The sequence below is a fragment of the Coregonus clupeaformis genome, chromosome 8 (genome assembly GCF_020615455.1).
Source record: "Coregonus clupeaformis isolate EN_2021a chromosome 8, ASM2061545v1, whole genome shotgun sequence".
Taxonomy (NCBI): domain Eukaryota; kingdom Metazoa; phylum Chordata; class Actinopteri; order Salmoniformes; family Salmonidae; genus Coregonus; species Coregonus clupeaformis.
The window spans coordinates 27,797,016-27,822,008 of NC_059199.1; the positions used below are offsets into that span (position 1 = coordinate 27,797,016).

General features: G+C 44.7%; 1 protein-coding gene across 1 annotated transcript; it reads right to left on the reverse strand.

Annotated features, from left to right (window-relative positions):
* Positions 1–1,100: 1,100 nt before the first annotated feature.
* efna1a (ephrin-A1a) lies at positions 1,101–24,906 on the reverse strand. Its single transcript, XM_041882824.1, has 5 exons — positions 24,613–24,906; positions 5,382–5,677; positions 4,624–4,689; positions 4,350–4,436; positions 1,101–2,529 (listed from the first exon to the last, which is right to left on the reverse strand). Exons 1-5 carry the CDS (start codon positions 24,708–24,710, stop codon positions 2,405–2,407), a joined length of 672 nt encoding a protein of 223 aa, XP_041738758.1. The 5' UTR covers positions 24,711–24,906; the 3' UTR covers positions 1,101–2,404.
* Between the last annotated feature and the right edge of the window lie 87 nt (positions 24,907–24,993).

Here is a 24,993-nt window from a genome sequence, read left to right on the forward strand (position 1 = left end):
TGTGCCTGACTGAGTGTGTAGGCCTATAATCTCACCATAGCAGTATATCCCAAGACCTCTGCTTTATTCTGACTGGCAAATTCCATTATAATACAACCAAATTGTAAATTACACTACATGACCAAAAGTCTGTGGACACCTGCTCGTCAAACTTCTCATTCCAAAATCATGGGCATTAATATGGAGTTGGTCCCCCCTTTGCTGTTTTACCAGCCTCCACTCTTCTGGGAAGGCTTTCCACTAGATGTTGGAACATTGCTGCCTGGGACTTGCTTCCATTCAGCCACAAGAGCATTAGTGAGGTTGGGCACTGATGTTGGGCGATTAGGCCTGGCTCGCAGTCGGAGGTCCAATTCATCCCAAAGGTGGTCGATGGGGTTGAGGATATGGCTCTGTGCAGGCCAGTCAACTTCTTCCACACTGATCTCGACAAACCATTTCTGTATGGACCTCGCTTTGTGCACGGGGGCATTGTCATGCTGAAACAAGAAAGGGCCTATCCCAAACTGTTGCCACAAAGTTGGAAGCACAGAATCATTTTGAATGTCATTGTAGCGTTATGATTTCCCTTCACTGGAACTAAGGGGCCTAGCCCGAACCATGACAAACAGCCCCAGACCATTATTCCTCCTCCACCAAACTATACAGTTGGCACTATGCATTGGGGCAGGTAGCATTCTCCTGGCATCCGTCAAACACAGATGAATCCGTCGGACTGCCAGATGGTGAAGCGTGACTCATCACTCCAGAGAGCGTGTTTCCAATGGCGGCGAACTTTACACCACTCCAGCCGACGTTTGGCATTGCGCATGGTGATCTTGTGCGGCTCCTCGGCCATGGAAACCCATTTCATGAAGCTCCCGACGAACAGTTATTGTGCTGACGTTGCTTCTAGAGGCAGTTTGGAACTCGGTAGTGAGTGTTGCAACAGAGGACAGATGATTTTTACCCAATACGCGCTTCAGTACTCGGCGGTGCATCTTATGACGGTGCCACGTTGAAAGTCACTGAGCTTTTCAGTAAGGCCGTTCTACTGCCAATGTTTGTCTATGGAGATTGCATGGCTGTGTGCTCAATATTATACACCTGTCAGCAACAGGTGTGGCTGAAATAGCCGGATCCACTAATTTGAAGGGGTGTCCACATACTTTTGTGTATATATAGTGTATGTCCAACCAAATTACAACTGTTTTTGAATAAAACTATTTTTACTTGGTTGACTTTTAGTGTCAATAGAGGTAGAGGATAGTGTTTCATAGTGAAACACTGCTCTGGCAAGTACTGTGGTGAGTATAGTTAAGTCTGGGTTATTTTGTTGGTCAGTTTAAACGGTACGGGTGTATGATCTGACATATAGAGAAGGCCCGCCTTCCACTGCTACACACAATATATTGTATCAGTGTTTGCTTTTTGCAGTTTTAACATTTTGTTTGACCTTTCTCTGTCACTGAAACACTATTTCTACCACTCGCGTGAATACTCTCCCCACTCGGAGAGCGCTCACTTACCAACAGTAAACCTAGCATTTGTTAAACATACAGTATTGTATACAGTGAATCTTTCAGCTGCAAACTTTTATAAATTATTTTCACAGAATGTACAGATAATACCTTTCCTTTCCATATAGTGTCTACTATGTTGTTATGGATCTGTATTGTGATGTCAGTCAGTCTGTGCATCAGTCAGTCTGTACAACTGAATAGTCTGTCTGTTGTGCTATATGGTTAGTGCTATGAAAGCACATGGTCGAGTCTGCACAGGAACATTAATAGTTAGCTAACACATCCCCTGCTTTTGTCGATGCTACATTGAGAAAGAATCACTTGGACATTTAGTGCCACTCAATAACAATACAATAACAATACCACAAACAGTACAAAATAGTCAAGGTTGGAATAGAATAGTTACATACTGGAGAGATGATCACTGTATTCTTTGGCTCAAAAGCTTAGAGAAGATGATTCACTAAATGCAGTTTTTTCTAATACAAATTCATATCAAATCTAAATCGTTGTCCATATAAGAAAGTCCTTTAACTTTGTCTTCAGTGATTGTTCTTCGTCCATTTACGTTCCTCTTCAAAATTATTTTCCTAAACAAATTATGTTTTTTGGAGGAGAAGAGTAAAAAACGACTAACATTGAAGAGAACAAAATCTCTCCAGGAAATAATGACATCTTAAAAAAGAGAGGAGAAAGCTCAATGCCTTCTCACAAAACTCCAACCAAAGTCTCACTCGGCACACTTAGTGCATGTGTCCATTCGTACTTACAAGATTAAAAAGGTCCCTCTCCCAGTGACCAGCACTTGGCTTTGAGAACTGTCTTTTGTGTCTGTGGTTCCCCACAGACCAACTTCATTGTATGCCTTCCAAGTCTATGGGATTTGTAGTTCTTTCAGAGTCTCACTGTAACAACAGTAATAATAAGACTGGGACCATCAATGACAGGATGGAGAAGGACGCCTTTGACATCGCTGAATTTGTCCGCACACTTTTCTGGACCTCTGGCAGGATTACCACTGGGTCATCTGTATGGAGAAAATATAGAATATACATTATTCCATGTTAACACATCCTTAATCTGAATTTCAAGGGCCTGTTTCCCGGACACAGATTAATCCTAGTCCTGGATTAAAAAGCATCATCAATGAAAAATCTCCATTGAAATATACAATGCATTCGGAAAGTATTCAGACCCCTTGACTTTTCCACATTTTGTTACGTTACAGCCTTATTCTAAAATGGAGTAAATAATTGTTTTCCTCATCAATCTACACACAATACCCCATAATGACAAAGCGAAAACAGGTTTTTTAGAAATTTTGGCAAATTTATTAGAAATAACAAACAGAAATACCTTATTTACAAAAGTATTCAGACCCTTTGCTCTTAGACTCGAAATTGCGCTCAGGTGCATCCTGTTTCCATTGATCATCCTTGAGATGTTTCTACAACTTGATTGGAGTCCACCTGTGGTAAATTCAATTTGATTGGAAATGATTTGGAAAGGCACACACCTGTCTATATAAGGTCTCATAGTTGACAGTGCATGTCAGAGCAAAAACCAAGCGCTTAGAGCTCCGAGACAGGATTATGTTGAGGCACAGATCTGGGGAAGGGTACCAAAACATTTCTGTAGCATTGAAGGTCCCCAAGAACACAGTGGCCTCCATCATTCTTAAATGGAAGAAGTTTGGAACCACCAAGTCTCTTCCTAGAGCTAGCCGACCGGCCAAACTGAGCAATCGGGGGAGAAGGGCCTTGGTCAGGGAGGTGACCAAGAACCCGATGGTCACTCTGACAGAGCTCCAGAGTTCCTATGTGGAGATGGGAGAACCTTCCAGGACAACCATCTCTGCAGCACTCCACCAATCAGGCCTTTATGGTAGCGTGGCCAGACGGAAGCCACTTCTCAGTAAAAGGCACATGACAACCCGCTTGGAGTTTGCCAAAAGGCACCTAAAGGACTCTCAGACCATGAGAAACAAGATTCTCTGGTCTGATGAAACCAAGATTGAACTCTTTGGCATGAATACCAAGTGTCACGTCTGGAGGACACCTGGCACCATCCCTACGGTAAAGCATGGTGGTGGCAGTATCATGCTGTGGGGATGTTTTTCAGCGGCAGGGATTGGGAGGATCGAGGGAAAGATGAACGGAGCAAAGTACAGAGAGATCATTGATGAAAACCAGCTCCAGAGCGCTCAGGACCTCAGACTGGGGCGAAGGTTCACCTTCCAACAGGACAACGACCCTAAGCACACAGCCAAGACCACGCAGAAGTGGCTTCAGGAAAAGTCTCTGAATGTCCTTCAGTGGCCCAGCCAGAGCCTGGACTTGAACCCGATTGAACATCTCTGGAGACCTGAAAATAGCTGTGCAGCGACACTCCCCATCCAACCTGACAGAGCTTGAGAGGATCTGCAGAGAAGAATGGGAGAAACTCCCCAAATACAGATGTGCCAAGCTTGTAGCATCATACCCAAGAAGACTCGAGGCTGTAATCGCTGCCAAAGTTACTTCAACAAAGTACTGTGTAAAGGGTCTGAATACTTATGTAAATGTGGTATTTCAATTTATTTTAATTAATTGTTTTGCAAACATTTCTAAAAACCTGTTTTTGCTTTGTCATTATGGGTTATTGTGTGTAGATTGATGAGGGGAAAAAACTATTGAATCCATTTTAGAATAAGGCTGTAACTTAACAACATTTGGAAAAAGTCAAGGGGTCTGAATACTTTCAGAATGCACTGTATTTTTAAGTATCATCCGTGTCTGGGAAACCGGCCCTAAATATTCAGTCCTAGGATCAAGTACAACTGGCCCAATGGTTTGTTCATTAACATACCTGCAGGCAGTCTGTTGGAGGGGTTGTGTGCTCCACCCCCAGCTGCAGCTGCAGCTCCTCCAGTTGCAACCCTGGCCTCTTGAGAACCTGGATGAGAAAAAGAACAATCAATCCCTCTGCCATACTGCAGCCTGGAGCTAAAATCATCATCATTATCTATTCCCAGGACCTGGTCAAAAGTAGTGCCCTATATAGGGAATATGGTGCCATTTGGGACGCAAACAAAAGCCTATACAGTGCACTTCTCCACCCAACCACTAACAGTGAAACTTACCATCAGTAGCTACGACGTCTACCCTGAGTCTGAGGCACTCCTGTCCATGGTGGTGCAGAGGTTTGGCTGGAGAGGGGAAGGAACAAAGACAAGCGTTAATTACAGATAAACTAATGCACTTATCCTCCTGTGTCGCCTTAATCCACCTCCACAGACAGACAGACGCACGTGCACACACGGCCTGCAGCCATCTGTGAACAGGCGGAGTGTGTCCCGTCCCGTCGCTCATATAATTACAACACACTCAGGGTCACAGCATTGCCTCTCTATGGGTGATTGGGCCACCGGCTATCTGCTAGCTAGCTAGCATGTGAGCGCTAATGCACAACATAGCATGCCAACATTCACTGAATGTTAACATAAGCCTTTAACATTTACATTTACGTCATTTAGCAGACGCTCTTATCCAGAGCGACTTACAAATTGGTGCATTCACCTTATAGCCAGTGGGATAACCACTTTTTTTGGGGGGGGGGGGTGGGGTGGGATTACTTTATCCCATCCTTTAAGATGGCGACTTGTTTGTCTGGGTGCTTTGCCAAGGGTCATACACGTCTATATCGTCGGCAGTGCTTTTCCCTCACATTTTTCCTGACTTAAAGGGACATTTCACCTCACTCTCATTCTGACATGACTACTTTTGAGGTCTGAAAACATTCAACAAACGTTGACTTTCGGTGAAGTGTCCCTTTAAGTTCTCTTACAAATTCTTTAGAAATGATTTATTCACATGGATAAATAAATAGCTAGACACTTACAGATATAGTAGTAGCTCTCTCCCTGGCGGAACTCCTTGCCCAGGGTGAAGGGGGTGAAACGCTGGAACTTCTCTGAGAACTTCTCGGCGGCGTGGGGGGCGAAGGGGTGGCCGCACTCCCAGCGCATCTGGTCGTAGGACTGAGGCTTGCAAGCGTCGTAGTCCTCCCGCTCCACCATGTAGAGCACGTAGCGCTCAGCATCCTGCGATGCCAACTCGCCCAGTGGGTAGTGGGGGCACACGATGTCCAGGTAGTCGTTCAGCCGCACCTCCACCGCATAGTTGTCCCATAGGAACCTGAGGACGAAGAGCAAAGGGGGAAGGAGAGCTTAGTCGAGTCACAAGTGGCACCGGGATTGATAAGTACGGCGATGGCTTCGGAGTGGCAATATAATACAACTATCAAATTTGGGATTATGTATCGGCCGGTGGCGTGTGCCCCGGATTCAACAGGGGAAATCATGGAGGAGACGGAGAGGTATGAGCAGCAGGCCGGGAGAAAACACAATAAGTGGGAAAGTGAGCTGAGTGGATGTGTGTATAAATATGGATGATTGTGGACAGCAGCAGCAGAAGTTCTGGGCTGTGCTGTCTGTGCTGGGAGCTAGTCCTGAGTGCACATTGATCCCGGCTCCCCCTGGAACCCAGCAATGTTTACAGAGAAACATTAGCAGTCATTCAGGACACCGGGCCGGGAGATGAGTATCGACACTAAACTGCAGCCAGAGCTAGACATCAGGCAGGCACAGACAAGGGGTGCAGAATGCCTAATCACAAACGCACCACCGCCGCCACCCGAAAGAGTGAGGCATGAACATGAGGAGGCCAGGTCTCTCCTGAGCATTTACCCCTTTCATTAAGGACAGACGGACAGACACACACGTCTGGTCCCTGTCTGTTTCTGTCTCCTGCCACACTCCCCCTCTCATTACAGATACACACATAGTCTGACTGTATCTGCTCCCTATCTGCCTCTCCTCCCTCCCTCCAGTCCTCCTCTCCAAGCTTTTTACACCAGCAGTCCATGGGTGGATTTACATTTGTAAAATATGTCTAGTGAGATCTACAGTATGTCTCTTCAACATCAGATTTGCAACGTTTCTGTTTACACTAGCCTTGGGATGTGATTCCTGCTTAATGTGATAGTGCAGCTATTAGCATACCGTAAATGCCATTGTATATACACAAACAAAATACGGATAGCAATTCAAACTGTACAGGAGCTTCTCATCTAAACCATATTGCACACTTGATTAATGCAATGATACACAAATGTGTGAATATTTTAAAAGCCTTTAATTTTCTATTTGGCTAACAGAGCAAAAATGCTGTCTACTAGTATTAAGGTAATTCTTTAGGGGACATGTGGTGTGGGAGAGGTTCCACTTAGAAGGGGGTAGTGTGGGAAACATCTCTTAATGAGAGATTTCAATCTATATCTGTCTCTCTAAACTACACAAGCATCTCTCCTGGACCTGGTTTGTGTCATCAAAGTAGTGCAGTGTAAAGAGGCCCCTAGTTCCACCCAGTAATAATCACCTACACTCCCACCCTCCTCCTCTTTCTCTTTTGCTCTCCTTCTCTACATTTCTTTCTTCCCCGTCATTCTTTCTCACAGATATATGCATTCATCCCCATCCATCACCACACACCAACCTGGAGGGAGCAGCAGCTAGCTTTAGCCTCTAGCAACACAACCACCACCCCCTCACCCAGTGTTCAGTTACTTAAGCTGTGCTTATCCATTACCAACTCCTCCTGCATCACCAGGGTGCCCAGAGTAACAGAGAAGTGGAGTAAACTCACCCGGCTTAAATGTTTTCACAACACGCGCCCCAAATGTGTGTCTTAGATCGTTTTATTGCTTTTGCAATGAATACATGTGCAACTCTGCATTTGGGGGACTCTCACAAAGCCAGCTAGTGTGTGGTATGTTATATCCACCCCCTTTTAAGGCATCCACATGCTTCCCAACCGAAACAGTTCGGTACAGTTTGTGCTGTTTTTGTTCGTTTTGGAGTTCGGTTAGGGTTTTGTCGGCTGTTCAGGCACACTACACATTTTTCTCAAGGGCCAGCTGAAGTTCGGAAGCTGAAATCGATGCCCCTTCGTCCATGATTGTAAGGGTGACGTGAGTTTCTGCTTCTTGTCAATTCAGCCCGAAACTCGGTGTGGATTGAACATTGCGAACGACAACTTCGAGCATCAATTGACCGAGGAGGTACAAAAGTACCTTCACCAGTACGATTCTAGCCATGCATTATATAAAGACCAGCATATACATTTACATTTTACATTTACGTCATTTAGCAGACGCTCTTATCCAGAGCGACTTACATTATTTTTTATTTTTTTATACCCCCGTGGGAATCGAACCCACAACCCTGGCGTTGCAAACGCCATGCTCTACCAACTGAGCTACATCCCTGCCGGCCATTCCCTCCCCTACCCTAGACGACGCTGGGCCAATTGTGCGCCGCCCCATTGGTCTCCCGGTCACGGCCGGCTACGACAGAGCCTGGATACGAACCAGGATCTCTAGTGGCACAGCTAGCACTGCGATGCAGTGCCTTAGACCACTGCGCCACTCGGGAGTGGTCCAATTCATGGAGGGAGATTGCAGAAACACTGGGATCCGACCCAACCATTTGTTCGAAAAAGTGGGGTAGGGTTTGCGACAAGTACGTCAAAGCAAAGAAAATAAACAAGGGCCGCAGTGGAGATCCCGGTGGAAAGGCTACTCCAGAAATGTTGCTGCTGGCTTGTTCGGCACATGAAGCATGGGAAGACTGAAAGCAACATGCCGTTTTCACCAAAGGATGGGGTATGTTGTTGTATTTACACTGAAGCATGCATGAGAGCATCAGCTGTTCCGGACAACTGTGTGATCACACTCTCTGTAGCCGATGTGAGATAGACCTTTAAACATGTCAACATTCACAAGGCCACAGGGCCATACGGATTACCAGGACACTCCGAGCATGCGCTGACCAACTGGCAAGTGTCTTCACTGACATTTTCAACCTGTCCCTGACCCGAGTTTGTAATACCAACATGTTTCAAGCAGACCACCATAGACCCTGTGCCCAAGAACACTAAGGTAGCTGCCTAAATGAGTACAGACCCTTAGCACTCACGTCTGTAGCCTGAAGTGCTTTGAAAGGCTGGTCATGGCTCACATCAACACCATTATCCCAAAAACCCAAGACCCACTCCAATTTGCATACTGCCCCAACAGATGATGCAATCTCTATTGCACTCCACACTGCCCTTTCCCACCTGGACAAAAGGAACACCTATGTGAGAATGCTATTCTTTGACTACAGCTCAGCGTTCAACACCATAGTGGCCTCAAAGCTCATCACTGAGCTAAGGATCCTGGGACTAAACACCTCCCTCTGCAACTGGATCCTGGACTTCCTGACGGACCGCCCCCAGGTGGTAAGGGTAGGTAACAACACATCTGCCACGCTGATCCTCAACACGGGGGCCCTTCAGGGGTGCGTGCTCAGTCCCCTCTTTTACTCCCTGTTCACCCATGACTGCATGGCCAGGCACGACTCCAACACCATCATTAAGTTTGCCGACGACACAACAGTAGTAGGCCTGATCACCAACAACGATGAGACAGCCTATAGGCAGTGTGGTGCCAGGATAACAATCTCTCCCTCAACGTGATCAAGACAAAGGAGATGATTGTGGAATACAGGAAAAGGAGGACCGAGCACGCCCCCATTCTCATCGACAGGGCTGTAGTGGAGCAGGTTGAGAGCTTGAAGTTCCTTGGTGTCCACATCACCAACAAACTATCATGGTCCAAAAACACCAAGACAGTCGTGAAGAGGGCACGACAAAGCCTATTCCCCCTCGGGAGACTAAAAAGATTTGGCATGGGTCCTCAGATCCTCAAAAAGTTATACAGCTGCACCATCGAGAGCATCCTGACTGGTTGCAATACTGCTTGGTATGGCAACTGGACCTCTATACCAGGCGGTGTCAGAGGAAGGCCCTAAAAATTGTCAAAGACTCCAGCCACCCTAGTCATAGACTGTTCTCTCAGCTACCGCACGGCAAGCAGTATCGGAGCGCCAAGTCTAGGTCCAAAAGGCTTCTTAACAGCTTCTACCCCCAAGCCATAAGACTCCTGAAAAGCTACCTGGACAAGGAAGTGTGTCGTCACTTCCTTGTTTGGCTGTAGATGGCCATTACCAGCTCATCCCCCTCTAATGTCCCGGGGTAATATTGCCGCTTTCCCCATCATTTTTCAAGCAAACATCTTTTCAGGGAGCATGCTAGCACACTCATTCGGTTTGGCTAGCCGAAGTCAAACTGAAGCATGCTGACGCCTTTACACCACACAGCTCTGTGAGAGATGGGTTGCTCCATAGTCCTGGGGTGGGTATTTGCTCATCTGCCAATGAACTCCACATTGGAGACATTTTGGCTCTTGGGTATTTGTTTTTTTGTTGAGAATTCCAGCTTCACCCTATGAAAGCAATGAACGCAACAAGTGACATTTGGGATGTATTCCGGGGGGGAAGTGTGTGTTGGTGTGACAAGATCCATATGTGTGAGTAACGATCAAAGTGCACAAGCAGAGAGAGGCCCTTGTCGCTCATTAGCTGGTGTTGTTTGTTACCGGTGGACCCCCTGGTTAAAGGACAGACACTGTGGCTCCAAACTCCTAGTGCTAACTACCCTTCCCCCCTCCCCTCCAGCACAACTCCCTCTGCCTCCTCGCTTCACTGCTTTCTCTCAATGCAGATGACCAGATTAACAGCACTGTGACAAGAGTAGTGTTGGGCCGGTAAAAAGAGCAACGGTTTCTCTCTGTATACTAATGAAACGCGTCAACTTCCATCTAGCTGCATAATAGTAACATATTAAGCAAACACAGGGCCAATAATTATTATTCCACTGACTGTGTTGTAGGACAGCTTAGTGCTTATCTACAGTTTGCCTAGCTGCCACAAACTGTTTACAAGTTCCACTGTTGAGTGGTTATTTTGCCTGCCACTCACAATTCCAGCTAAATCGATAATACTATTCAGCAAACATGTTTGTATGCTGTGTTTGACCTAGTATTCTCCTCAAACAGTAACCACGCGACCGAGCACGCACACACACACACGGACTCTCTCTCCCTCTCTACCATCCCCCTCCCCCTGATTGAAAGCTGTTTGTGGTATGGTCCCAAAGTATTCATCAAAAGGGGGTCGAAGGGTGGTGCAATTAAAACACAAAAAGGGGTAATAAAGTCACCCTGGAGGGGGGGGGGGGGTAATTATGCTTCCCACTCCCCCCACCCTGACCCCTCAGGCTGGGCGTGAGGGGAAGGAGGGAGCCATATGAATGAGAGGGTCAGGGGCCTCTAGCTGTGAATGGCTTTTGCTCGGTGTTAAACTTTCTGTGTGTGAGTGTTGCAGTTGCTTCATCAATGCCACCGTTTCATACAGTGGTACCATTCACACCCTCCTCTGATGGAATATCTTACTAACCCAAATGAACAGGGGGCTGAATACACACCCATGAGAGGCCCCTTTATTAATTGTAAATAGTTTAATTATCCCGGGGGCTTTTGCAGCCCGACTGATTAAAGGCACTTCAAAGAATGCCTGACTGAAAAGTTTTTAACAATGTCAAACATTGTCACCATCACTCTGGCAGACTCTAAACAGCTTCTCTCGCTTGATTTCAGACTCCATATTGAAAATGGTGCCTGAATTGCTTCTCACTATGATTACAGAGCTGATTTATGCCCTCTGTTGTTCCTGGGATGCTCAGTTTTAATGACAGCAACGTTTACAGAAATAACTCCAGGGAGGGGTGACCGCATTCTCTACTTATGGATGATTTGTGGAACTATGACAGATATGAAACTACGATTGTGTGTGTGTGTGTATTGGGTCTGCTGAGGAATCTGTGTGTGAGTGTGTGATGATAAGGGGGGATAATGAATGATGACGATAGCATACAGCCAGCCAGTGAATGTCAAGTGGTTGTGTGTCTGTGTCGGTCTGTGTGTATTGTGTCTAGTGAAAAATAGACTCCAGACTATTTGAACCTCTTCCTCTCCTCCTCCTTGATTTATTAGAGCCTCTTCAGGAGCCTGATCCATCTACTTGAATCTCTCTGGCCAGCGTTTTGCTTTCATCTTCACCTCTACCCCCTCCATCTCCCTCTCTCATCGCTGCACTCTATCGCCCTGTGGAATGTTGGACATCTGAGGGAAGGAGGGCTCACTCAGGATCAAAGGTCGGACAATCGCAGAGTCAGCACCAGAGGGTCCTTGGACACACACACACAAACACGGTCAGCAAGTAATGTGCTCCTCCCGTGCATTTGAAAGCCCAGAGATGGATGTTGTGTGGAGAATCACCTGCTTTGAGGTTCAGTTTGTCTATTTAAAAGCACATGAGGTTCCACCTGCTGACAAGCTCGCAACACCTGACCACTGTGAAACTCCACAGCAATCACCATCAGAGCTCTACTACTAGTCTAGAGCCATCACCCATCACTCAAACCTAGAGCAATTACGCTAACCTCAGATTTAATTTTTTTACCATCGGGTTATAATGCCACACTAATACGGCCTAAGAGATGACTGGTCGGCGTTACGGCTGAGTGGATCGGAATGCCGCGGGGCGCCTAATCGGCTCGTCCGAGCACGGATTATTGGGTGGAGCAGCGGCTGAGCAGCGGCTGAGCTCGGGTCCATTCAGCGGCACCAGACTCTGCCTAATACAAGTGCTTAGAGCCAACACAGAGGCCCAGAGAGGGGGGGGCGGGAGTGGAGGGGAGAGGGGCAGGGTGGGGCCCTGGGTCCATTGTTCCCAAACAGAGAGGGGGTATTACTCTGGATTTTGGGACTTCAAAAAGGACTGAACACAGTGTGTGTCCTGTGTGTGTGACTGTGTATGTGCATAGGACCATGGAGGGAAAATTGGAAAGTGAGAGGTGTTAAAAAAGAGAGATGAAAGACATGGGTTACAGGGGTGGCATTTCTTTCTGAATTTATCCTCTGGAAAATGAAAAACAGTTAAAATATTTTTTTTAAATTGAGGAGCGTGAGAGAGGAGAGCCACTCTGAAATATAAGTCTGGCTATGCTGTAGTGCTAGTTCATGTTTTTCTACACAGCTACATTTCTCTTTTGTTTCATCTCTCCATCCATCCATCTCTGTCAGGTCTCCCCACCCTCTCCCTGTCCATCTTGCATCACTCAATAAGCCCAATAGAGCCCCATTTCATTCCGCCCCCTCCCCCGCCCCCAGCACTTGCCGAACCAATCAGAGCCGACCTTGTTGGAATGCCAAATATGTGAGTTTGTGACCCACTGTTTGTAGAGAGGCTAACACAGTTAATAGAAACAAGAATGGTCCAATTCTCTTAGCCCCTCCCTCTTAACATAATATTCAGAGTCAGGTTCATACTTGGGTTGTGTTGACTTCTGTCATCAATCTCTCTCCTTTCTATATCTGTTACTTTACCTTTGTCCATTGTTAATTCTGACAGCGGCCTTGGCCAAAGATTTTAACTCTTCCCCTCCCACAAAGTAACCCCAGAGTCTACCAGCAACATAATTGCCTTATTTTGGAGAACCGCAGGGAGTTAGATGAATATGTGTGCTCTTTCTAACTGTCTAACACAGTCCCGGAGTCATTTGTAAGAGCCTGACCAAAAATGTCACCACTGAAATTACATTACTCAAGAGGCAAATATCTGTGCTAGGAAGATTTTGCAGAATTGATTTCCACAAGATAAACCTTGTTTTTTCATCATTTTTTCCCCAATCCTCCGAGAGTATAATAGTCTGTGAGCATTCACCATTGTTTGCCTGCCAGTGGCTTTGAGACTATACAAGTTGGTTTGCCTGAGATGTTCTATTCAACGCAAATAGGTCATCATTACACTTCTTGACCTCCAGGTGGCACCAGTAACTGAAGCTGTGTGAGAGAGAGAGACCCATACTGTAGATTAGTGACAATATGCATGCAATCGCTGTGGGAACAAGTTAACAACCAGAGTCCAGCCATTTCCCCAAAAGGACAAAAACCGCAAAACAAAAAGACACAACAACCCTTATTTACAGAACAATACACACATAATGGCTCATTTTCAGAGACAATAATCGACCCCATGCAGTTCCATATACACACACATTCTCCTACACACTTCATTACAAATGCATGGATACATGCAAAGACAATGACTATGTAGTTGGACAAGTCTGGACACACACACACACACACACACACACACACAGTTCCATGTTTATCATATTCCTACGCCTGTTTACCAGGAAAGACTTTCATCACAGTATTTGGGGTTGAGAGGTTGTAAAACATTCAGGAGGAGGTGGAGGAAGGAGGAGGAGGAAGTCTGGCGCGTCGATAAGGAAGAGGCAGGAGAGACGGGCAGAAAAACACCCATGGGGTTGATTGAGGTGAAAATGATCAGAAGGAAAATCTTGAGGAGAGAGAGACATTGGAACGCACACACACACCTTATCAAACAATCAATCACTATCAATCACTATTCATCCAATTACTCTCACTGGCAGGAAACATAGTGTTAATTTCTGAAATGATCCTGAGAAAATTGTATAAACTCAGTTTATAGCATAAGTAATAAGTACAGGGTTTGGTGGTTGCGTGTGCGAGAACGGTATTGTTTGTTGTGTCGACAGGATATGCTGTTTCCCGGGAAAAGACAAGGCCAGGAAGCTCACACTCGTAGGGAAACATGCACATACACGCTCTTATAACACTGCCTCTGTGAAAACCTTTGGCCTGATTCACTATCTTCCTGTACTCAATCAAACGTAGCAACCTTCTTTCTCCCACCCCAACAGATATTAAAAAATTATTTTACAAAATCAACAATAATATCGGCTTGTGCGAGTCCTCCCTTGAGGACCCGTCATTATGGTCATTGAGGTAAAGTCTGCTTAACTGATGATTGCCATACATAATACTGTCGCTTGGGCGATATACTGTTTATACAGTAGTATTTCGAAATACTGATGGTGTGATTTTCAATACCGCCAACTCCTGGACAGTCTGTGGTGCAACGTGGCGTTGGTGGATGGAGCGAGACATGATGTCCCAGATGTGCTTAATTGGATTCAGGTCTGGGGAACGGGCGGGCCAGTCCATAGCATCAATGCCTTCCTCTTGCAGGAACTGCTGACACAATCCAGCCACATGAGGTCTAGCATTGTCTTGCATTAGGAGGAACCCAGGGCCAACCGCACCAGCATATGGTCTCACAAGGGGTCTGAGGATCTCATCTCGGTACCTAATGGCAGTCAGGCTACCTCTGGCGAGCACATGGAGGGCTGTGCGGCCCCCCAAAGAAATGCCACCCCACACCATGACTGACCCACCGCCAAACCGGTCATGCTGGAGGATGTTGCAGGCAGTAGAACGTTCTCCACGGCGTCTCCAGACTCTGTCACATGTGCTCAGTGTGAACCTGCTTTCATCTGTGAAGAGCACAGAGCGCCAGTGGCGAATTTGCCAATCTTGGTGTTCTCTGGCAAATGCCAAACGTCCTGCACGGTGTTGGGCTGTAAGCACAACCCCCACCTGTGGACGTCGGCCCTCATACCACCCTCATGGAGTCTGTTTCTGACCGTTTGAGCAGACACATTTCGCATGGCTCTGGCAGTGCTCCTCCTGCTCCTCCTTGCACAAAGGCGGAGGTAGCGGTCCTGCTGCTGGGTTGTTGCCCTCCTACGGCCTCCTCCACGTCTCCTGATGTACTGGCCTGTCTCCTGGTAGCGCCTCCATGCTCTGGACACTACGCTGACAGACACAGCAAACCTTCTTGCCACAGTTCGCATTGATGTGCCATCCTGGATGAGCTGCACTACCTGAGCCACTTGTGTGGGTTGTAGACTCCGTCTCATGCTACCACTAGAGTGAAAGCACCGCCAGCATTCAAAAGTGACCAAAACATCAGCCAGGAAGCATAGGAACTGAGAAGTGGTCTGTGGTCACCACCTGCAGAACCACTCCTTTATTGGGAGTGTCTTGCTAATTGCCTATAATTTCCACCTGTTGTCTATTCCATTTGCACAGCAGCATGTGAAATGTATTGTCAATCAGTGTTGCTTCCTAAGTGGACAGTTTGATTTCACAGAAGTGTGAATGACTTGGAGTTACATTGTGTTGTTTAAGTGTTCCCTTTATTTTTTTGAGCAGTGTATTTTAGATTATTTTGCCTTGATGACAGCTTTGCACACTCTTGGCATTCTCTCAACCAGCTTCACCTGGAATGCTTTTCCAACAGTCTTGAAGGAGTTCCCACATATCCTGAGCACTTGTTGGCTGCTTTTCCTTCACTCTGCGGTTCAACTCATCCCAAACCATCTCAATTGGGTTGAGGTCGGGTGATTGTGGAGGCCAGGTCATCTGATGCAGCACTCCATCACTCTCCTTCTTGGTCAAATAGCTCTTACACAGCCTGGAGGTGTGTTGGGTCATTGTCCTGTTGAAAAACAAATGATAGTCCCACTAAGCCCAAACCAGATGGGATGGCGTATCGCTGCAGAATGCTGTGGTAGCCATGCTGGTTAAGTGTGCCTTGAATTCTAAATAAATCACAGACAGTGTCACCAGCAAAGCACCCCCACACCTCCTCCTCCATGCTTCACGGTGGGAACCACACATGCGGAGATCATCCTTTCACCTGTTCTGCGTCTCACAAAGACACGGCGGTTGGAACCAAAAATCTCAAATTTTCCCATGATGTCAAGCAAAGAGGCACTGAGTTTGAAGGTAGGCTTTGAAATACATCCACAGGTACACCTCCAATTTACACAAATTATGTCAATTAGCCTATCAGAAGCTTCTAAAGCCATGACATCATTTTCTGGAATTTTCCAACCTGTTTAAAGGCACAGTCAATTTAGTGTATGTAAACTTCTGACCCACTGGAATTGTGATACAGTGAATTATAAGTGAAATAATCTGTCTGTAAACAATTGTTGGAAAAATTACTTGTGTCATGCACAAAGTAGATGTCCTAACCACTCCACAAATACATTTGTGGAGTGGTTGAAAAACAAGTTTTAATGACTCCAACCTAAGAGTATGTAAACTTCCGACTTCAACTGTGTACAGTGGGGAAAAAAAGTATTTAGTCAGCCACCAATTGTGCAAGTGTTCCCACTTAAAAAGATGAGAGAGGCCTGTAATTTTCGTCATAGGTACACGTCAACTATGACAGACAAAATGAGGAAAAAAAATCCAGGAAATCACATTGTAGGATTTTTTATGAATTTATTTGCAAATTATGGTGGAAAATAAGTATTTGGTCAATAACAAAAGTTTCTCAATACTTTGTTATATACCCTTTGTTGGCAATGACACAGGTCAAACGTTTTCTGTAAGTCTTCACAAGGTTTTCACACACTGTTGCTGGTATTTTGGCCCATTCCTCCATGCAGATCTCCTCTAGAGCAGTGATGTTTTGGGGCTGTCGCTGGGCAACACAGACTTTCAACTCCCCTCCAAAGATGTTCTATGGGGTTGAGACCTGGAGACTGGCTAGGCCACTCCAGGACCTTGAAATGCTTCTTACGAAGCCACTCCTTCGTTGCCCGGGCGGTGTGTTTGGGATCATTGTCATGCTGAAAGACCCAGCCACGTTTCATCTTCAATGCCCTTGCTGATGGAAGGAGGTTTTCACTCAAAATCTCACGATACATGGCCCCATTCATTCTTTCCTTTACACGGATCAGTCGTCCTGGTCCCTTTGCAGAAAAACAGCCCCAAAGCATGATGTTTCCACCCCCATGCATCACAGTAGGTATGGTGTTCTTTGGATGCAACTCAGCATTCTTTGTCCTCCAAACATGACGAGTTGAGTTTTTACCAAAAAGTTCTATTTTGGTTTCATCTGACCATATGACATTCTCCCAATCCTCTTCTGGATCATCCAAATGCACTCTAGCAAACTTCAGACGGGCCTGGACATGTACTGGCTTAAGCAGGGGGACACGTCTCGCACAGCAGGATTTGAGTCCCTGGTGGCGTAGTGTGTTACTGATGGTAGGCTTTGTTATTTTGGTCCCAGCTCTCTGCAGGTCATTCACTAGGTCCCCCCGTGTGGTTCTGGGATTTTGCTCACCATTCTTGTGATCATTTTGACCCCACGGGGTGAGATCTTGCGTGGAGCCCCAGATCGAGGGAGATTATCAGTGGTCTTGTATGTCTTCCATTTCCTAATAATTGCTCCCACAGTTGATTTCTTCAAACCAAGCTGCTTACCTATTGCAGATGCAGTCTTCCCAGCCTGGTGCAGGTCTACAATTTTGTTTCTGGTGTCCTTTGACAGCTCTTTGGTCTTGGCCATAGTGGAGTTTGGAGTGTGACTGTTTGAGGTTGTGGACAGGTGTCTTTTATACTGATAACAAATTCAAACAGGTGCCATTAATACAGGTAACGAGTGGAGGACAGAGGAGCCTCTTAAAGAAGAAGTTACAGGTCTGTGAGAGCCAGAAATCTTGCTTGTTTGTAGGTGACCAAATACTTATTTTCCACCATAATTTGCAAATAAATTCATTAAAAATCCTACAATGTGATTTTCTGAATTTTTTTTTCTCAATTTGTCTGTCATAGTTGACGTGTACCTATGATGAAAATTACAGGCCTCTCTCATCTTTTTAAGTTGGAGAACTTGCACAATTGGTGGCTGACTAAATACATTTTTTCCCCACTGTATATATATAGTATTTTGGGTTGCCCAATCCTACTACACCGCCCAACCTTACTACACACCCCGTCATCCCTTCTCATATGCCAATGAGCATTGACCTAGATAGTTTGTGTGTATGTATTGATATGTAGGCTATGTGCGCCTTTTGTAAAAATAAAAAAATAAAACTAGTATGTAGATCTGTCCTTGAGCTGTTGTATATTAATGTTCTGTATTATGTCATGTTTCATGTTTTGTGTGGACCCCAGGAAGAGTAGCTGATGCTTTTGCAACAGCTAATGGGGATCCTAATAAAATAAAATAAATAAAAATACCATTGAGCCTATCGCATCAGATTACCGGTAGTCCGCAATCTCAGCGTGTTTTCTCAGATTCCAATTCACTAGACAGAGATTAGGGAGCAGATTATGGGACTTGAGGGAGGTAGAGAAACAGAGAGAATGAGTGGGGATGGAAGTGACATTCACACAAATGACTAGAAAGGGGGTGAAATATAATGGAATAATATGAGATTAGTGAGAAATGGGGGAAAACGACCCTTTTTCGCAGGAAATAGGAGATGAGGGAGATACAATTTAGATTGCTTAGACAATGTAGAAATCCCTTATCTAACACACCACCTACTGACCCCAGAAGACATGGCTATCCAACCCTTTCTGTCTCCACACACACACACACACACACACACACACCTTTGTTTTTCTCAATTTTACTCCATTCAGAGTGGCAGAGCAGAGTTCTCAGACTGGCTCAACCACTTCCATTGCCTCATGAAAAAACACAAGACGAGAAAAGCATACAGAGTGAGACAAACAACTGAAAGAGGGGTCGAAATTGCTTGAGTTCTTTGAAAAACCCATGGCGGCTGGAAGGAGAGGGAGGGGAGGGGGGGGGGGTTTGCTCGAGGGAGAGGTAAAGCTGGGAGAAAGAGAGAAAGAGGGCAAAGTGCCTAGTGACGAATGGCTATGGGTGCCAAAAACGATAAAAAAATCCACACCTCTTACCATTCTTTCCTCCTTCCCCCCTTTAGAGAGGGAGACTAGGAGGTGAGGAAATAATGAACTGAAAAGGGGTAGCATGTAAAGATGAGATAAAAGATGGAGAGGGAGCAGAGAAGGACCCAGAGACAGGAGGAAGAATTAATCTCTCCCTGAGGCAGTTCCAAAGCCGTGTGAAGAGGGGAGGCCTGAGCGGCGGCCAGCATTCAGAGACCACCGCAGTGACAGAATGACTGACAGACTGATAGAGGCAATGGCACTTCATCACCGTGTGCACTCTGACCCCTAATGAGTCACACCAGTTACTATTCTATTCTGTGGCACTCCGTGAAGAGAATACCCCCAATTTGTATGGGAAGCAGTACAAAAACCACCAAATTGGCTAGATAATACTTGCAAAAATTTACTTATATGGGTGAAACTTACCATAAAAATCACTAATTCGAGGCAAATACACCGTAAAGGTCAGAGAACATTCACTCTAGCGTGAGGGAGTAAGGAAAGAGTTAACATTGAACACGTTGAACTTTCTACCACTGAACCAGCTTGAACAGGGAAAGGAGCCAAAATGAGAGAGGAGGCGGTGGAGAGAGGGAGAGACAGGTACAGGGAGGAGGAGGGAGGTTTACTCATGCTCTGTCAGAAAAAATAATGGGTAAAAGAGAGGGAAGGAGCAAGCTGAATGAGTAGGCTACAGTATTGCTTTACTTTGGGGTTATGAATGTTAACATCAATCACAGCAATGCAGTGCACCCGTTGCCCAGCAGTGTGTAAGCGTGGAAGTCTGGGTTAATGTGTGTGTGAGCGAGCCAGTGAGTCAGTCAGTTATTTAGGAGCTTGTGCTTTAACACACTGCCTCCCCCATGGGACACACCTTTCACACAGACACGTACATACAGACACGCACAGAGCAAAGCATATTGGTAGAGCAACTTCTGGGAAACAGTGTTTAATTATAAAGCCCTTCTTAACCTATGATGCAAGCTTGCAGATTGACACATATAGGCACACACGGCTCTAAATAAAAAAATATCATTGGTAGCATATTAAAAAATATGTTTTAAATTGATTGAGATACAGACTATATTGGGCCTATATGAATTCTAGCTACTTTTGAAGCTCATGGTGTGCCCTAGAAACGAAGATGTAACACTGTAAATACATTAGTTTATTATAAAAACTAAAATGTTGATATGAAAACGTTATTTGTGGAATATTAGGTTTCTACATTGTGTAAAAGCACTATTTTCCTATTTAGATGCATTACATTGAAAATTGTACACTCTCTTTAAAAAAAAGTCAGGTTTGTGATGACAACATGCAAGAGATCTGTCATTCATTCAATGCTATGATCATTGATTTCCTGAAGAATCTATCACTTTTCCTTTCTTTCTGTGGCCCCAAATGTTTGGATATAGTGGTAAAGTTACCAGGTTGTTAGCTAACTAGCCAATGAGGTAACATGGCTGAAAAAAGTGTAAACGAATGTTTAACGACGCACAAGTAGTTTTAGAACTGCCCACGACGTTCCGCTATAGGAAGATAAAAATGTTGCGCTGGTAATATGGGTCAGATCTTTTGACCTGGTTGGTCTAGTCTAGAAGCAAGCGTTTTTCGTTGTAGTAATGGTGCAGCCATGACGCTAACAAATCTGCACTCGCTAGTTTGTCTAGGGCACTCGGAAACAACGGTACAGGGAACCCTTATCATTACAACAATTATTATCTGGGAGATTTTTTTTCATAGTCGCACAGTGCTCCTAAAATAAAACTCCTGGTCGCACAGCAAAATATTTTGTTGTATGTGACGAAATTGGTCGCACTTCAGAACCCTGGGCGCACACACACACACAACAACAACCTAGCCAGAAACAGATCTCTGTTGGACAGAAACACAGCGGTAACTCGCTCACAGGCAGCATCAACCTTGCAGTCAACATGGCCCAAGGCACACACATAGTACCCACCAATGCATAGTAGGGCATATGTAACTGACACACACACACACACACACACACTGTTTATTCCATAGGGAAGCAGACAGGGTAAATCATTTCCACCTAACTGACCAAGATGATAAATCTCTTGTAAATTAGATTAGCTATAGCTTTCTAATCAAGACCATTGATTGATCGGCCACACAAACTGGGGGAGAGGGGTAGGGCATCGACCCAAAAAGGACTGATGGAGAGACATGAACAAATCAACAACAGTAGGCTTATCAAGCAACGGTGGGAGGGGGAAAAACAGATTGAGAGAAAACCAAGAAAAGAAAAGGAGAATTAATGAGAAAAAAAACGAGAATTCATGAGAAAAAAAACATCTCTCTCCCGAACTCTCCTTTATTTCTGCGAATGTGGGATTAAGTGCAGCCAGAGGGAGAGATTTAGTTCAGATATCCAGTAAAAATAGCAAGCATGGGGATTACTCGTTTATTTGCAGAAATGATGATCATTGTTGTCACTGCATTGACATAGCACGCTTACATCTGGGACTAGTAACTTCATTCTCTGAGATTATGACATGGATGTGTTTCTGAGAATAATGATTGCAGTGGCATGGCCTTATGGGAAATCTCCATGCATCACAGCAAGATAAACTGAGTTTAGTACTGTATGAATTTGAATATCTGTGTACAGTACCAGTCAAAAGTTTGGACACATCTACTCATTCAAGGGTTTTTCTTTAATTTTACTATATTCTACATTGTAGGATAATAGTGAAGACATCAAAACTATGAAATAACACATATGGAATCATGTAGTAACCAAAAAAGTGTTAAACAAATCAAAATATATTTTATATTTGAGATTCTTCAAATAGCCACCCTTTGCCTTGATGACAGCTTTGCACACTCTTGGCATTCTCTCAACCAGCTTCATGAGGTAGTCACCTGGAATGCATTTCAATTAACAGGTGTGCCTTCTTAAAAGTTAATTTGTGGAATTTCTTTCCTTCTTAATGCGTTTGAGCCAATCAGTTGTGTTGTGACAAGGTAGGGGGGTATACAGAAGATAGCCCTATTTGGTAAAAGACCAAGTCCATTTTATGGCAAGAACAGTTCAAATAAGCAAAGAGAAATGACAGTCCATCATTACTTTAAGGCATGAAGGTCAGTCAATCTGGAAAATTTCAAGAACTTTTAAAGTTTCTTCAAGTGCCATTGCAAAATCCATCAAGCGCTATGATGAAACTGGCTCTCATGAGGATCTGCTGCAGAAGATAAGTTCATTAGAGTTACCAGCCTCAGAAATTGCAGCCCAAATAAATGCTTCACAGAGTTCAAGTAACAGACACATCAACATCAACTGTTCAGAGGGGACTGTGTGAATCAGGCCTTCGTGGTGGAATTGCTGCAAAGAAACCACTACTAAAGGACACCAATAATATTAAGAGACCTGCTTGGGCCAAGAAATACGAGCAATGGACATTAGACCGGTGGAAATGTGTCCTTTGATCTGGAGTCCAAACTGGAGATTTTTGGTTCAAACCGCCGTATCTTTGTGAGACGCAGTGTGGGTGAACAGATGATCTCCGCATGTGTAGTTCCCACCGTAAAGCATGGAGGAGGAGGTGTTATGGTGTGGGGGTGCTTTGCTGGTGACACTGTCAGTGATTTGTTTAGAATTCAAGGCACACTTAACCAGCATGGCTACCACAGCATTCTGCAGCGATACGCCATCCCATCTGGTTTGGGCTTAGTGGAACTATCATTTGTTTTTCAACAGGACAATGACCCAACACACCTCCAGGCTATGTAAGGGCTATTTTACCAAGAAGGAGAGTGATGGAGTGCTGCATCAGATGACCTGGCCTCCACAATCCCCCAACCTCAACCCAATTGAGATGGTTTGGGATGAGTCGGACGGCAGAGTGAAGGAAAAGCAGCCAACAAGTGCTCAGCATATGTGGGAACTCTTTCAAGACTGTTGGAAAAGCATTCCAGGTGAAGCTGGTTGAGAGAATGCCAAGAGTGTGCAAAGCTGTCATCAAGGCAAAGGGTGGCTATTTGAAGAATCTCAAACATAAAATATATTTTGATTTGTTTAACACTTTTTTGGTTACTACATGATTCCATATGTGTTATTTCAAAGTTTTGATGTCTTCACTATTATTCTACAATGTCAAAAAGAAAGAAAAACCTTTTAATGAGTAGGTGTGTCCAAACTTTTGACTGGTACTGTATGTGTGAGTGTGTCTACAAGACGGGACGTGTTTGCATACAAGTGAGAGTGTATGCCTTGCTGTGATTGATTGGGCGTTTGTCTTGTTTGTGTGTGTGTGATTGAGTGAGTGAGTTTGTGCCAGAGTGAGAATGTGTGTTTCAATCTCACCCTCCCACACATCCCAACTTTTCACCCCAACCCAACCACCATAACTCTAATTGACCTCCACTTATTCAGAGTGGACTCCAAACCCCAACAATTTGGGCTCCAATTTCTCCTTCCCTAGCTATCCATCTCACTCCCACAATATGACCTACTGGGCAGGCTTCAAGTTACATCCTCTGTCTCCGTCATACACCATTATTCCTCATCTTACCATCTGAAATATGAACCGTCATATGTCCCCTGTCCTGTCCCGTCAGCCCATCATATATCCAGTGATTTAGTGGACAGACTGACACGCCTAATGAAAATGGAAGATGGAGATATCAACGGCATCAGTAGGGATGGGTTTGCAACCGATATTTACTACCACGGTCTTGGGTAAAGATAGGCATACCCATTTAAAATGTGATATCTGTTGATACAATGGAATGTGGAATATAATTTACTGTTAGTGTGGTTGGGACTTTGAATAGGACATTTTATTATTATTGCTGATTATTACATAGATATTACACAAGCTTAATAACTCATAGTTGCTAGTCTTGGTGTAAAGGTGGTGCTAATAATAACGCACCTCCCAATCCATACCATATGTCCTTGAAAGTGGTGTAATTTAGATGGTAGCCTATCAATAAATCAGATTTATCGTATAACTATGTGTAACTACCAACTCACTCCAAGGGTAGACAGACAGATTGTGACACAGATAAATTGACCAGGTTATACAAGGAATTACAGATAAAAAAAAGTTTCCCCTCAGGCAGTAGTGAAGCCAGTGACCAAGAAGATACTGTAACTGTCTTGCATTATAATGACAACAACATTGGCCAGCTGCATATGCATCTGCATCAGATTCAGTAGAATCAGAACGTAAACCAGTTGAGGAAGTAGGCTACAACCACATAATGCATTTAAATACCCTAACAATCACATTAATGCGGTTCATTAAAAGGTATAGGCTATTCCATAGTCATTGATATGCACAGATATAAACATTGTTGAGCATAGACTAGCTAGCCGATAATCATATCAGCAAATCATGCAAGTAACAATCACAGCTGCCGATACATTGTATTACCTTGTTGCACTTGCGAATCGGATTTTCAAAACTGTTACAAATGAACAGTATTGAAATAGAATGACAAAAAAACTTAAGCGACCACAAAAAGTTGAACTTACTTGGTGTTTGTGCTATTCCAATATACACTGTGCCTTTCTGCAGAAGCAAACCAAGCGCAGAGACTCCCAACGAAGGACAGGCTCCAGACCAAATCCATTATGGAGTGGAGAGGATGCTGACAAAACAAACTTTGGAAAATATCTATGCGTTCGAGAAGGTTGTTTACTCAATAAATTTAGTTATGCAAGCAATAGCTTCAAAACAGAAAGAACAAATACGAGAACTCGGCAAAATAAGACGGTGCTGTTCCAATCAAGCGCAGTCCGTAGTGAATGAACAACAATGTGCTTGGTTTCTAGCTTTGTGGAACGCCTACTATCGTTGACCGCGCCTCATTATGAATGAGACCCCCCACCCCCCCCTCTGGTTTGTCAGATGCG